The sequence below is a fragment of the Seriola lalandi genome, unplaced genomic scaffold (assembly GCF_002814215.2).
Source record: "Seriola lalandi dorsalis isolate HSWRI2012SDOR001 ecotype SW California unplaced genomic scaffold, Sedor1 jcf7180002054829, whole genome shotgun sequence".
NCBI lineage: Eukaryota > Metazoa > Chordata > Actinopteri > Carangiformes > Carangidae > Seriola > Seriola lalandi.
The window spans coordinates 147,817-163,871 of NW_019525382.1; the positions used below are offsets into that span (position 1 = coordinate 147,817).

General features: G+C 37.2%; 1 protein-coding gene across 2 annotated transcripts in view; it reads right to left on the bottom strand.

The window, feature by feature from the left end:
• The window catches only part of LOC111669994 (adhesion G protein-coupled receptor D2), an 86,733-nt gene that overhangs the window by 57,827 nt on the left and 12,851 nt on the right, over positions 1–16,055 (bottom strand). For both annotated transcript variants that reach the window (XM_023426521.2, XM_023426520.2), the window contains exons 16-20: positions 15,224–15,326; positions 13,236–13,389; positions 12,651–12,784; positions 12,162–12,277; positions 10,056–10,176 (exon numbers count right to left, since the gene is read on the bottom strand). In XM_023426521.2, coding sequence (XP_023282289.1) covers positions 10,056–10,176; positions 12,162–12,277; positions 12,651–12,784; positions 13,236–13,389; positions 15,224–15,326 — 628 coding nt within the window. The remainder of the gene's footprint in view (positions 1–10,055; positions 10,177–12,161; positions 12,278–12,650; positions 12,785–13,235; positions 13,390–15,223; positions 15,327–16,055) is intronic.

The following is a 16,055-nucleotide window of genomic DNA, read 5'->3' on the forward strand; positions in this document are numbered from 1 at the left end:
TCACAAAAATGCATCAAAACATAGATGAAAATACAAACACAAATGTGCAATAAATAGGCAATAACGAGTACACACTCTTTCTCTCTCCCTCACACACAAACAAAGACCCCACACAAGTGTAGACACAGGTACGGTCAGGCAGGGGCAAAAGGGATGGTTTGCTTTCTTATGACACAGGCTATTACTAAATTGAGCTGGCAGGTAATTCTAAGGCAAATAAATGCCAGCAGGTTTAACACAAGGAGAGGTCTTAGGGGTGCCGGCATGAGCAATGACAGGAATTCTCTCACCTCTTGACAGGAAGCCTATTATTCTCACTGCTTTATTTTCCCAGGCTCGTTTTTAAAAACTGATCTCTCCGATAGTATTTCATCCCCCCCACCCAAAACTCAGTCCTTCCTCATCTGAATTACCGCTGCTCCTTGTTCACTTTGGCTGGTCCATCTCTTCATTTCTAGACTTAATATTTACAGTAGAAGAGAATGAAGGTGCGTTTTTTTTACAGCTTCTTTCACTGACTCCTTTTCAGTTAATTTCAAGGGTACTTAGGTGACCATTTTTATGAGGGCTTTTCCGTACAAAAACCTTGATGATAATAACTTGAAGTAAGCCTCCATCTCTAAGAAATCCTCCCTTCAAGTAGGTGAACATACAACACTATGAAATGTACAACAGAGCACTAATGTTAATCCTGTTCAAACATAAAAAAAAAACAAAAAAAAAACATAAAAATACAGCAAAAGATGAAAAGAGGCAAAAGGGAAAAAATAAGTACAAGTTGAGACAAAACACACTATAAATATACTACTTTAAAAAGCTTTGCTACATCCTCATTATAAGTGCCATCTCAGAGAATCGTGGTGGGAGTCAGCGCTGACCTTGGTATCCCGTTTGAATATTGTTTTAATGCCGCGGCTGGTAATTGAGAATGCACTGCAAACAGTGGACTCTTTTTCAAAGGGAAAGTTATTTTCTCAGCCAATGGGAATGTAAACAATCATGTCATGCATTTATTTGTTTGTTTTTCCAACCCCACCTCATAATTATACAAGACACTAATTAAAATATGGATTTATAAATAAATCTCTATGACTTTACCTATGACTACATTGACTTAAAAGTTTTCATCACCCTCGCAGTTTGTTTTCTTCCAATTCCTTCCAAACATTTGAAACTCTTTTTTGTTCTGTTTTTTTCTGCATTGTTTGCTCTTATTAAATTGCATATTTCAAAATATGTAAGTGTTCAGCATGTAACTAAAGGCTACTGTTAATGTGAAATAATATCTGTGTAGTATGAGAAATATCAATTATGAGTCCAATTAGTTCAAGTGCTGTATTTTTTAATTTTGAAAAAAATCAAAACATTAACCATGGAAATTATCAAGTATTATCAACTACATATGTGTACATACATACATACATACATACACAAATATATATGTGTGTGTGCATTACATATATATATGTGTATGTGTGTGTGTGTGTGTGTGTGTGTGTGTGTGTAAATATATACATAATCATATATATATTATATTATTACTGCATATAGTTTGTGCCTTTGCTTTTGATAGAGATATCCATCAAACAAGAACGTTATACAGAATTGCTTACTGCCCTAGTATGTCCAGCAAACTCCACTCTACTGGGAGACACGGCAGTTGTTTTAAGTTGCGTGTGACGTGAAGTACAGTCAACTCTGAATAAGAACGACAAGGGAATATGGTTCCTGCTTTCTCAAACAATTCAACATGAAAAACATTTCCCTCTATAATCTGGCTGGTGAGAGCTTTGCCGTGTGTGTGCGTGTGTGTGTGTGGGTGTGTGTGTGTGTGCGTTGTTGTTTCGTTAAATTTATATATATATATATATCTTGTTTACTGGCAGTAACTCCTGCTATTAAATAGTTGTAACATAGGTGATGTCAGCAATGTCACTGTGGGGGAATTCTTGTAATTTTTCAGCATTAAATAAATCACATTAGAGAAAAAATAATAAATATTGGCAAAATATCCCCTACTGCAGCTCATTTACAGGGCTATTAGTATCAGTCCACAAAAACCGATCAAGCCTCTGTTACAACATGGTACAGCAGGAAAAAAAAAATAGGGAGGGGAAACAGGAAAGGGAAAATCTGGTTTTGAATGGGCCAGTTGTGCAGGTCCAGATGAGTGAACTGGAGATGCCTGGCTGAGAAACCGGATCCAAGTTGTGCTGTTTTTGTTTCTTCTGCCAAATGAGAAATTAAAATAACTTCTAACTCCTTGGTCTGTAGGGGGTTGAGGGTAGTGGTGACAAGTGGTTACACATGCACACACACCTGCGTACATTTACAATACTTATGAGGGCATTACATTAAAAATTCTATCTGGTCTTGACAAAATTGGAAATACAGGATCACACAGAGACACGCAAACTCTATCATCAACTCTGGGAAGCTTCTGGCTTATGCAAAGCACATGCCAGCCACAAACTCTTTTTTGGTTTATGCCCTGCTTTGGCTCTCTGAAGCTTTTGCAGTTTATTCTTACCTGATTAATTTAATAGTGAATGCCCTCTAATTCTGTATTGAAAAGTACAGGGTTAGAGTTAAATAAAAGGTTGAAATCATAATTTGTAGGGGGATTTTTTTGATGTATCCTACCAGCTTTTTAGGATCCAAGAAGCACAGTGCTATGGAACAGCATCAAAAGCAAATCACACCTGATCAGTAAGTAACAGTGTTAGGCAAAAGACAACTGACATTATGATGTCACAGTGAAGCTGACCTTTGACCATTTGCATATAAAATGTCATCACTTCATCATTTTATCCAATTATACATTTACGTTAAATTGTGTGATAATTAGCGTATGAATTCATGAGTTATGGCCAAAAAATTGTTTTGAGGTTGAGTCATGGTAATATTAAGGGCATAAATTCTCCCACTATTATAAAGGGAAGTTTTCACTCTTTCCTTCCATCAGGTAGGATTTTTTAAAACGAGTACTGTACTTTTTTTTTTGGTAAGAATATGGCTGACCCACTTTTCTTTTATGGGTGTCTGTCTTGCAAAGCCCTTGCTGTTGGAAAACGTCTGTCAACTTCATTGAGTAGACCATCTCTACTTTTCCTCTGTTAGCGCCGAACAATTCCTAAACAACTGAGCCCGGTCTAATATCAAGCGTATCTCTGTGCTGGTATTTCTGTTATGCTGAACCAAACATGAGGAAAGAAAAAGGTTGGAAATACTGGTTCTACTGGAATATTTATATATTTAGTATTTTTCATAAGCTAAATTTGTTCTTTCATGTCCTACAAATCACTGCAAACCACAATAAGGATGAGTGTGTGGTGTTAACCAAAATTGTTTTTTAACAATATTTACTTTCTTTTTTTATATCATAAAATTTTTGAAAGAATCCCTTAACTAAAAAATAGACAGAATAAAAATTAAATCTGTACAAATTAACATTTTATGAATAAAGCCTACTGTGAGTGTATGCATTCCATTAGACTGAGACTTTTACAGCTAGAGGGGAAACTTTTAAAAGTGGGAATGGTTATGGGCTGTTGACGGCTGATTCTGACATTACATCATTTCTATTTCACAGAAAAGCTGCAAGAGCAAGTGGACCAACAATTTATTAAGTTACTAAAGACCTGACTGAGAAATTTAGGTTAGTCTGGAGCTCTTTGAAGTATGGCGACTCCACCACATCAGAAAAAGTTTTATATGTAACTCAACTACAATGCGATGCGTCCTGAATCATTTTGGGCAGAAGTAAAACAATATCACAATGTGATCATATTACAAGTCCACTGTATATCGATTAACAGTTAATATTAAATGATCGCCCCACACAAATAAAAAAAATAAAAATAACACAGCCAGTGAAATTCAATGACAAACTAAATGTGTAACGATCAAATTTTATCTCTGATTTTACAGTTTTTCCAGCTCATGATCGGTCAGGGATATAAGAAGTGGGCGACACAGCGTGCTGAAATATAATATTTAATAAAAGGCCAATAAACTCCTGCTAGTATATCAGCCTGAGCTTGCCCCTGTCTGGCACTGATAATGCTATGCTTTGTGCATTAAGCTAAAGTGGGAATAGATCCACTGACCCCTGTTCTTAATTGTATTCGTACTCCAGTAGTAGGAATACAGTTTTGTAGTTACTGAGCTACAGGACTGACAAAAAAGAAAAATCACCCCTCTTCAAACAATCACTTCACATGCTGTAAAAGCACTGCTTACTCACACAACAAATCTCCCATATGGCAAAAATCAATAAGAAGAGCAACACTCTATTGATCATATCTATATCTTGGATACACTCTGATGTCATGCTCCACCAAGTGCATGCGTGTGTGTGTGTGTGTGTGTGTGTGTGTGTGTGTGTGTGTGTGTGTGTGTGTGTGTGTGTGTGTGTGCTACATTCATTTCAAATGAAACAATATTCATTGAAGCCTTAAGCTGCATTAAAACTATGCCTCAGGTAAAGGGTACTTTTCCAGTCGATTTTGTTTTCTGTTATTAGGCATCTAATATGGCTTTGGATGGTGAATCAGTCCATTAATAGAATGCCACTTTCAACTTGTGACTACAAATGGCCTCATGTAAATGAAAAAAGAAGCATAGATGTAATGTGCAGCAAATAATTACACAATGTTGTCTCTAACAACTAAGTGAAAGTTTGTAAAGAGGTGAGACTTTGAGATGAGTATAAAATCATTATACAGATTCACAAGATTTGCTTGGTTACCATCTGAAAAGGGCTTGTATAAGCCTGAGAAGAGAGTTGGTCTTCCACAATCTGTTTATCAAAAATGTGTTAGCAGTTCAAACTGGTAACATCAGATGGTGGTCAACATTGTGCACCTTTTTCTTTTGAAATAATGAATTACTTAAGTAATGTATAAATTCTGTATTCTTCAAAGACATATACAATATGTCTTTCTTAGTTAGATTTAACCCTGAGTGAAATGATAAATTTCACTTCTAAAGCTTTACTGAATGCCTGTAAAACCTCATTACCACTCGCCACTCTTTTCATTTCATAAGAAAAGTGAAAACATTGTTGTCATCAGTTCCTGTGATATAAAAGACCTTAATGCAAGATGAATGAAATGGCTCTGATAAATTCTCTCAATGATTTCACTATATTTACACACTGTAATGACAAGGCACAGGGTTGCCCTCCACAGGCAGCAAACTGGCATAACAGAAGTAAAAGGAAACACTCTTGAAAAATATATTCCCTGAAAAGTTACCAAAACAAACCACACTTACTTGCACTCTCAACAACTTGCGGAGGCAGTCATTACCCTAACATTTTCTTTCCATCTCCCTAACTTCCTTCACCTCTCTACATTGTTTTCTCCCTCTCCTCCTTTCTCTTTCCCCCACTGTCTGCCTCTGCAGCTCAAAGTTATTGATAGTTTAAAGTTATGGGCTAATAATAAGATGGACACTGCATGGCCAGGAGCCTATTATACCCAGGTAATGGATAGCGTGCGGTTTTGAATGACATTGCCTAGAGATTGGATGACGGAGAGTGGAGCGATTTATAGGCTACCCAATGAGCCCCCCATCCCCCTCCGCTCTCTTTCACACGTGCACACACACACAAACACACACAAACACAGCACCCCATGCTATTTATCTCTGGCTTGATAAGGAAGCAGATGAGGCATGCCGGTATTTATGGTGAAGATGTTCATAAAAACTGCTGGCTTAGAGTCAGAAGTTTGAATCGACTCAGGAGAACAGCATATCCACTCAAAACTCTGTATGTAATTGACTGATGCTGTCCAATGCAAACTACATGGCAGTGTTATATTGTGATTTTCACCATCAGAATCTTAAAAACCCACTGATTCGAAAGACACATGGATGTTGTTGACATCCTGATGAACATAGGTTTGTTTGACTTTTAAATGTTACTGCACTGATCAAAAGAGGTGGAAATCTGGTGAAAATCCTAAAACATCAAAACAACAACGGATGAGTTGAGAAAAAAGGAACAATGCTCAAATTTTTTCTCGTCTTGTCAAAGCAAAACATTACACAACTTCTTCTGCACATCAGTGATGAAGTTGTGATGAAATGTAATAGATATAGACATGTCCTAGATGATACTTTATCTCAAGCTGAGCTTCATCTGCCATCTGTTAATGAACAAAAAATCATTAAGTAAAAATCAAAAACCTGGTTGCTAAGGTCAGTGCAGCTGCCGTGCATTGATGCCAGGTCTAAAGTATGTTTTCTCATAATGGCCTGCTCAGGTCTCTATCGAGAGAAATAACAGAGACAATTCAGACAGTGTTGTCGGGATGGAGGAGGAAGAGTAGGAGCAGGACGGGCATCAGGGACTGCAATGAAAAAGGTTTGTCAACATTATCTGTTTTATTGATTTAACAGTAAAGGCTTGCCGCTTAAGCTTTATGTTGCTTTGGCTAGCCCCATTGAAAATACAACGGCTGCAAATAAAAAACGATTTCTTAAAAAAAAAACTTGAGCATCTTTATTGATTTATCTTTTATTTTTATCTCCTGCCTTCCAGCTTTTGCATGCGTTATTCTTAAGGTTTCACACATTTCATCATCTTTATGAGTAGCCATTATGATGGGACTATGTTCAACTGTGCTCTCCCTCCCAAAGTGATCAATGGCACTGAAAAAGCATTGAGAATGTCTTCTACAGGACAACAGTGATCTCATGTAATGCACTGTCTAATCAACCTATTAAGAATCATTAAGGAACAGGAAAAAACACCCCGTGCTCCAACCGCCTTTAAAGTCTACAGTCATAGTAAACAGCCCTGTGAGGCTGTTTAAGCCCAGCAACGCTTTGAGCTCAATGCTCACATTAGCATACTGACATGCTTACCATTATAATGCTAGCATGTTCACGTTTAGTACATTAACCATCTTAGTTTAGCGTGTTAGCATGCTAACATTTGCCAGGGTATTCATTAGGCAATTAAAGCTTTACAATTCATCCTCTGAGGAAAACGGATGACTGTATCAAAGATCACTGCAATCCATCCAAGGATTGTTGAGATATTTCAATAAAAAAGTGAAAGTCAACCTCATCGTGGCACTAAGCAGATCTCCAAATTCAGTAGGATCCTGAGGAGGGTATGAATATGTACCAAATTTCACAGCCAGACGTTTGATTCTCAGCTAAATATGTCACCTTACTAGTGGTGCAGTCCGATAATAACAAAAGTCACTGAATAAAAAAAGTTTGCTGCTGGTGGTGCTGGAGGAAAAGTCAGGTCATTAGAATGTATCCTCTAGGGACATTGACTATCTGTAGCTAATTTTATGGCAAACCATCAAATAGTTGTCAGTAGTAGATATTTCACTCTGAGCCACAAATGTCAACCTCATGGTGGTGCTCAAAGAAAAGTAAGCACATCATCAAAATCAATAAGCTTCATCCTCTGGGGACCATGAATTTCTGTGTAAAATAACAACAAAAAATGTATTCATATCTATCTTGATTATGTATTTTCCTTCTATTTGGCATGATGTCTTCTAGATTTCTTCATGGGAAAAATCCTGAATTTGTGTTTCACATTTTCAGCGTAGGTGGAAAAAGATCTTGTGTAGTTGTAATAAGAGGCCATGCTGTCACAATCATGGCTGAATAGGCAAAGAAAAAGGCACAACCTACAGAAATGCCTGAGGTTTCTGTTATTCCACTGAGTGAGTGGAAAACCAGAACAGCAATGAGCACTATCTCAACACACAGCATTTTGAGGATTACCACTTTAAGTGTCACTACACCCCATGCAGACCAGAGAGCAGTGGGGTCAACAGAGTGTGTCATTGGAGCAGCTTGAAGCCTGGTAGGGTTCCTGTTGTGCTCTGAACTGTTGAGGCTTTTGAAAAAGACACACTAGGCAGCTCTATTATTCCAGAGCAGCTGGTTATTACCAGAGTTCTCCTACAGCTACCCAGAAACCCCATCAATGGCATTTGCTTCTGTCCTGTGCTGCATGCATGGCTGAAGGATGGAACATGAGAGTAGCATGCAAAAGAGGTAGCGGAGGGGAAGTGCTGGTACTTTAATGTGGTGAAAATACATGTTTGAGGACCACCTTTACAAGGATGAAACAGTTGCATGCATAACCATCCATGTGATGGATGTTTTTTTTTTCTATCATAAAATGCGTTATTATTTGTGATACATGTTGCAGAATTAAGAGTGACTGAAATAGTTTTTAATACATTTAACAAAGATGAGATAAGATGTCTCTATGTAGTCAGGTAAACCACATTATTATGCAGAATTATCGGGATGTTGATTTTGGCAACAGTGGCATCACTGCCACTTTATGTATCACACGAATAAAACAAAATACAGATCATCAGAAAGATTTTGTTTTTTAATAATTTTGCTATTTTCGTATGACCTACAACAGAGTCAATGACTGTTCTTATTAAAATTGTTTGAATATAAAACTGCATATCCAAACATAAATTACCTGGGTTTATACATCTTGACAAATATAACTATCTTATAGAAGCACCTCATCAGCATTTGGCTGTATCATTACCTGACGGTGTGACGGGCACAGCATATTTTAAAAGGAACACTGATTGGACTGAGAGGATAAAAGAAGATAATTAACCAATGGTCTGATGTTTTGTGATGAGAAACAGATGAACAGAAAGGTAAAAGACCAGGAGAGTTAATCAGATAGACAAACAGAAAGACTGCGGACAGACAGCTGTCCAGCTGAGCAAACAGACAGACAGAGAGATGCATGAAATAGAATAGAAATCCATATGATGTGATAACATGTGAAACAGTGTAGTCATATAATAAGAGCCCAGAGAAAAAACATCTGTATTAATTACTGTTGCAACGTAAAAAATATAATTAGATATGAGGGGGAAACAGAAACTATTTATGGCAACAGAGGGCCCTCGGTTAATGATCAGACTGCAGCTAAAACCTTTATTGATTTGCTCGTTAAATATACAGCTCAATTAAAGATACAGCTGATTAAAAGACAACTACAAATCGCAACGGTGGATCTGGACATGCTGGGGAAGCTGGGTAACTGGGGGCTGCCTTCTGCCGACAGAGAATTACATATTTTCATCCTCGCCTACCGCCTCATCACTGCAGTACAGTAGGAAATGAGGCTATGCAGTTATTACTCTTTTTCCATGTGAAAACCAATATTTCTCCAAGTTGTGGCCATTTTTAAACAGAGCTGTAATGCCCACAGGTATGCTAGTTGTGGCAGAATTTGTTAGAATTTGAGTGTATACTGTCTACAGTGCCTATAAAAAGTATTAATTTCTCAAAATTTGTGGCAAATCCTGCTGAATTTCAGCACTAAAAGCATAAAACCAACACTGATAAGCCACCAACAACAACAATAATGCTGACCTCTGAATACATAAAGCAAAAATAATCAAACAAACAATACAAATTGACTTCCCTTGATAAAATGAAGTACCTGCTTAACACAAGCTCGACCGAGGCCCTTTTCCTCCTTTCTGCCTCAGCCTTGTCACTGACAAATAAAAACCTTGACAGTCTGTGTACCCTCACAACCAGAGAAGGGCAGAATTACAATGTATAATAGAAAACCTTTCTGTTTCTCACTGAAGAAAAAAGCAGGTTCAACTCTATAAACTGTTCAAGTTTTTTAAAAGTTGCTCACAAGTTTTAGCTGTGCATACTTTAGTCTTACATTTTTCTACTTCATTACAATAGATGGATGGCTATTTTCAAGAATGTTTTGTAAGCAAAAGGTGTATTTCTGTCACCAACACTGCTTCAATTAAGAAAAAGTGATGCATGCTTGCATTCATGAATTTCAAAAGTTTTTTGACAACATTTTTGACAATACAAATCATAAGTATATGCACATTTGTAAAAAATATGCCTGTTTACTCCTGTTTGTCGACTTTCCAAAGTGTTATGCCTTATATTAGAATTAATTAGTGGCGAAGTTCCAATCCTGTGCTTTTTGTGTGTGTGTGTGTGTGTGTGTGTGTGTGTGTGTGTGTGTGTGTGTGTGTGTGTGTGTGTGTCTGTACCTGTAGGGAGTTGAGGAGGATGAAGATATAGGCCATAACAATGGAGAAAGGCACCAAGACGCCACATAGCCATGTCAATCCGAGGATGGGCAGCAACACCAACACCGCTTTCACAGCAGCCCTGTGCTCACACACACACACACACACACACACACACACACACACACACACACACACACACACACACACACAAAAATTACAGAACAAAAATGTAAGAATATACATGTGCATATGGGCAAACATACAAACACACACATAAAATTTTAAGCTACACCATAAAGGCTGAACTGGCTGACTGAGATGAACTTAAACAACACCAGATAAAATGAAAGTAAATATTCACTAAAAATTCTGCTTCCTCCCTGATCGTCTTAAGCTCAATTCTGGGTTTCTCATCTTTTTAGTTCTTTTTGGACAAAACTGAGCAGCTTTGGCAGGCTGGTTGTTCCATATACAACACTGTGCGGCTGGGAAGGCTCATGGGGTGACAACTTCCCACCTTAAATCCGCTTTAATTCTGTTTAGAGTGGAATTAGCTTCCCGCTCAGGTGACCGCCAAACCGCACCAGCTGTGTGTGTGCTTGTGCGTGTGTGACATGGCGGGCGGCGAGCCCTAGTTTATTCAGCGGAGGAATGTGTTTGAATTTCCAAGACGGCTGCCACCCAGGGGTGCCAAATGGTTCAAGGCCTGCTTTGAAAACCTTCATAGAGCACCTACTGTGAGCCCCGGTGGGCTGAAGTAGTGAAAAAACATATACACTTTAACAATTTTCACTGATAGGATCATATACAAGCCTGTTGTAGGAAATCTACTGGATCACACGCAGCAGACTTTCACTCTGATAAACTAAAACCAGTGCCAAAAAATAGGAAGTGCAAGACAATGGCAGTGATAAGGCTTTTCAAGATATTCTTTCTGCATTGAAATCACACTCAGTGGTACTCTATATTAAAACAAATGAAGTCAACCATTTCCTGAGTAATCGGACACAAGATCTAGTCTGTCTGATAAGAAACATGCAGTTATTTAGGCTGATAAATATACATGTTGTTTAACTGCACTTCTAATGACCAGTTACAATCATTCTCAATCACTCAAAAAAAAGTCATAGAACAATTAGAACAAGCAAACAAGTGTACTGTATGGATGTATAACGTTACATATATCAATCTCTTTTTTTCTCCTTTCATTTCATTGTATACTACAAAAACCAAAAATATTGCAGGTTTATAGTATTGTCAATTTTCATTATCATTTAGCCCATAGGTAGCAATAAGTATTAGATAATCAAATAATGTATATAAAATTGAAAATAAAAATTTATATATTCTTGCATCTCATCATTGCAAGGGATAAGAAATTCTTCCAACCAAATATTTCAGAGCACATTTTGGAATATTAATATTTGAATTTCACACTGCAGCTGCCAAGAGATGGTATTTTACATTGATAATATACATCTTCAACGCCCCCTAAAATGTATTCATAATTATAATATACCAATAACATCACTATGACTGATATCGCAACTGATAGCAACTGATATAGCAACTGATAGAGCAACTGATATCGCCCATTTCTAATACTATAATATTATAGTAAAATCAAGCAATTCCATTACAGCAAGTGTAAGGATAAGACCGTCAGATAAATCACAGTTTTGATGAATTCTATAATATTTACACATCGTTTCAGGAATAATACAGTGTCAATACATTGGAACTAAATGAAAATGACAGGTCAATGAGAGCTTTTAAATTTAATAAAGCCAACACTGGCCTTACACATCAGAAAACCTATATTTGAATAATTTCTTTGTCAACACTCAAAGATACTAAAGCACTAAGCCATGGATTTTTAACCATTACAAGTGGTTGAAGCTTGCAGCCTTTTATATGTACAGCACTAATGCAATCCATTCAAAATGTATTCCTATCTTGTTAGATAAATGTGCCTCGCTGTTTTCAAATGACAAATCCGATATAAAATCTTCCAGCTGCTTTTTATTTGACGCCCAGTGACTATAGCTTGTCTGCTCCAAGGCCTGTGGCCTGGGTGAATAATCTTAGAAAAGAGGACAAATGGCACCTCCTTGTGGTTAGTACCTGATTTGCTCATAGGCTTGTTCCACAGGACTGGTGCCCATGGCCAGCATGATGGACCTTCTCTTTGCTGTGGATATGGTGATGACCACCACCCGAGTCAGGATCATGATATTTACCTGGAAATAAATGGGAGGATACAGAAATGAGAGCAGGCAAAGACAAATGGACAGAGATGAACAGAGAAGATCTGCACAAAGATGAGAGTTAACAAAATACAAATCCAAACAGGAGAGAAAAAGAGAAGGGAAAGAGGAATATTGGTTGATATATCTGTGGGTAATGAAATACAGACCCATGTCCTTAATGACTGCTGTTTAAAAAATATTTCGTAACCCTAATGGGAGACATCATACCGTTATTGGTAGCATTAGCTTCTATAGTCTAATGTGGAGCTCTTCAGGACAGAATTACAAGTACACAATGGTTAAATGTGCCTAGTATTTGAACTATTTCAGGCTACATGAGAGGATTACGATTTAATTTGCTGACCATGATGATGAAGATGACGGGCCCAGCAAATCCCCAGATAACGCCATTCTGGACACTGAGCCAACAGTAGCCGTCGGCTGAGTATTTGCCTGAGGCCGATGCCAGTGTGATGGTGACTATCAGCACCGGCAGACCTGGAGGGAGGGAGAGAGAGGGAAAAATAGGAGCAGTGGAGGAGAAGAATAAAGAAGAGGAATTCAAGCAGCAAGAAAAGATAATCAGGAAGAGGAAGGGATATGAGCAAAAGGTAGAAAAAGAGGAAAAAGGGGCTACAGTAAGAGACCAATGTGATTTAAATGGCCACAAACGTAAGCAGGTATCAATTATACTTAGTATAGTATTATTTAATCCTTCTATAACTATGGTGTATACATTTTACATAATCAGTTAGAGTTAGAGTTATGTCAATTCAAAAGAACATTTAATAAAAAAGAAAAAACTGGGTAATCTCACTCTTTGTGAGTTTACATACACAATTTTAACATGTCCTTTATCATTATGTGTCAAAAACCATCACAACAAAATCCTGCACATTCACTGTACGAGTTTGAAAAGAATGATTTGGCTTCTGTTAAGCCATTTTACCCCAGCCGATGAGATAGTAATATTTCATGTGTCGATCCTCGCTTAGGTTGACCGCGACCACTTTGCTCCAGAGTAGCAGACCCTCCACTAGCATCCAGCTAAATGCTGCCATGAAGAAGAGATGAAGCAGTGCCGCCACAAGTGTACACGCCACCTACCAACACGCAGACAGATACACATTACATTTTACATTTAAGGTGAGATTCCTGAGTCACAATAAGTAACAAGCTTCAATTCCTGTGCCCCAATCATACCAGGCAACTAGTCATAAGTATAATCAGAAAAGTGTGCCTGTTTCCTGTTGGGTTATGTATTGAGGCACAATTGGTTTATTGCATTAATTTACACAATTTGCAGGGGTTATATTTTGTGTGGAAAATTCTCTGCCTACAAAAATCCAATGCAAATTTGCACACGCAGGAGGGTTGTAGTGATCCAAAGGACATTTAACTGACATAATGTATGTTCCATAGAAATGTTAAGCATGAACCTAGGATCTACACAAGCACGTTGTCTACGACTATTTTTGGAAATTAAAACTCTTTACTACATTTCGGTTTACAGAAATAGTTGTTTGTGCTCTATATAGAAGAATCACCTCACAAATTACTTGTCTGACATTATAAAAATCAATTAGAAGAATTTATGGCAGAGTGAATGAGATGCATTTCACTTTTCAATAGCCAACAAAAGGCAGGTTTGGCTTCTGTCCTGAAACACACAAACACAAAATGTCAGAGGTCAAACTATATGTTGCTGATGGATTGTTTAAGGGCAGCTCATGATTGTGAAGAATGAATGAGGTGGCAGTGGTCACCAATACCCCATTTACACCACTTACAATTCCAAACTCACAAATTAAGTGTTCATTGATGTATGCTTTATGAAAGGTACTCTGTTAACAACATTTTCATCTCCAAATCCTATTCACAATTTTACCTATTCTATATATTTATATTAATAATATAAAAGAATATGTTGAAAATATATTGTACTTATTCTCATCTGACTTTACCATTAGCTGATATAAAAAAACAAAAACAGAGAACAGAAAAAAAAGAGAAAACAGAAAAACCACAGATTCAATCCCTGCAACTACAAAATATACTAAACAACAGTATATACTATTCAATCATCTATTGAATCATCCTTCAGCAAAACACTGAAGAACTCTAGACTAATTAACTGTAAATGGCTACGGACTGGCCAAAACCATGTGTTAAAAAAAACCTTGTTATGTGCTAAAAAAAAATTACCAGTCAGCCTATATATATATATATACACACACACATATGAAACCATTTGATAAATTTCCAACAAGTGGCCATCTGCCCCCAGGGGTAAAGTCCACCCTGACATGACCTGGGGTCAAAGGACCAGGGGTCAAACCAACTACAAGCAATTGAGTGACCACTAAGACTGATGGATTTGACAGTAGTGGTCACCTATGTCACATCAAATGCCTAGGAACCTCAGTATGGATGCAAATCTCATTAACCCAGCTATTATAGTGCTTAACATTAAAATGTGTGGGAAGGTGACAAATATCTTAACAACCATTTCAAATTTCATTATCTAAAGCAGCTATCTAAAGCTTGTATTGTACATGTCATTTATAATGAAGAAATTAGTATTGAGAAGATTGTAATATTCCAAATCAGGACTTATATTACTTGAGTTTTATTGTGAAAACATGTCATAAATTTCTAGTATAACAATATTCGAACTTTTACAAAAAAAAAAAATACTTGCTTGTATTTAAGGAAAATTGTTATCCTTTGTTAAGCTGCTCCCATTTCCAACTGACAATCTCTATTCTTCATGCAAAGTTCGTCAGAATCCAACATGTATTTGTCAACCATCAGCAAATGACTTCTGCCTTAACGTTTGTCATTCACTCTCATTTGTCCACATCCCGACTTTTGGTAGAGCAGCATGAAATCTTACTCATTGTTAAATAAGCAGATGTTTTAGTTGTCTGCCCGTACCTTGTTGTGAATGGCTGAGCCGCTGCAAAGCAGAATCACCTGAGCGCAGATCAGAGCGATGAAAAGGTTCTTATGAATGGACGTCCTGTCAGATTTGGGGATACTGTGGAAAGAGAGGGGCATAATGTCAAACAGATCTCGCCTTGAAAATTAAATATAAGCAACAGTATTACAAACACTGATTAAAAAAGTGTTAACACATAGTAGATCATTTTGATAACTTAACAATATAACCTCTCTCTGCCAGTGGAAATTTTTCACTCAGTTTGTCTGAGCTGTATTTATTCATAGCTAAGCCTTGAGCTGATATTTTACTCTGCCACAGTGCTAGTATCAATATTTCCATTTCTAGAGTCACGAAATTAGTAATATCTTTGGATACAAAATGACCTGAATCTGGTTAACTTTGAGCGCTCTGAATCACGTTATGGATTCTACTTGTTCTTAAGTTTCCATCCTGTTGATTGTACTGCTGCATCGTTCCAGATCTGACTATGTTTTTCATTCTAGCATGTCACATTTAAACTTGCAATGTGCAACTACTGTTTGACTTTCAGTTTGTTTTCTAGTATATTTTCTTGCTGGGCTGATACCCGATTTAATTTTTCTATATAAAATATTCAGAATTCAAGACTATGCTGGAAAATATTTCCATTTCATAAATAACATAAATGAAACAGACAGCTTGAACTGCTTTAAAGAGGTAAATTAAATGAAGAGCCTTCCATTACCTCCTGATGGGTTCAGCCTATTTAGACTCATTTCATATCTGCATCGCTGCTTGTGATCACCATAATTTCTTGTGTGATTATGCATGCATCTGGGGACATGT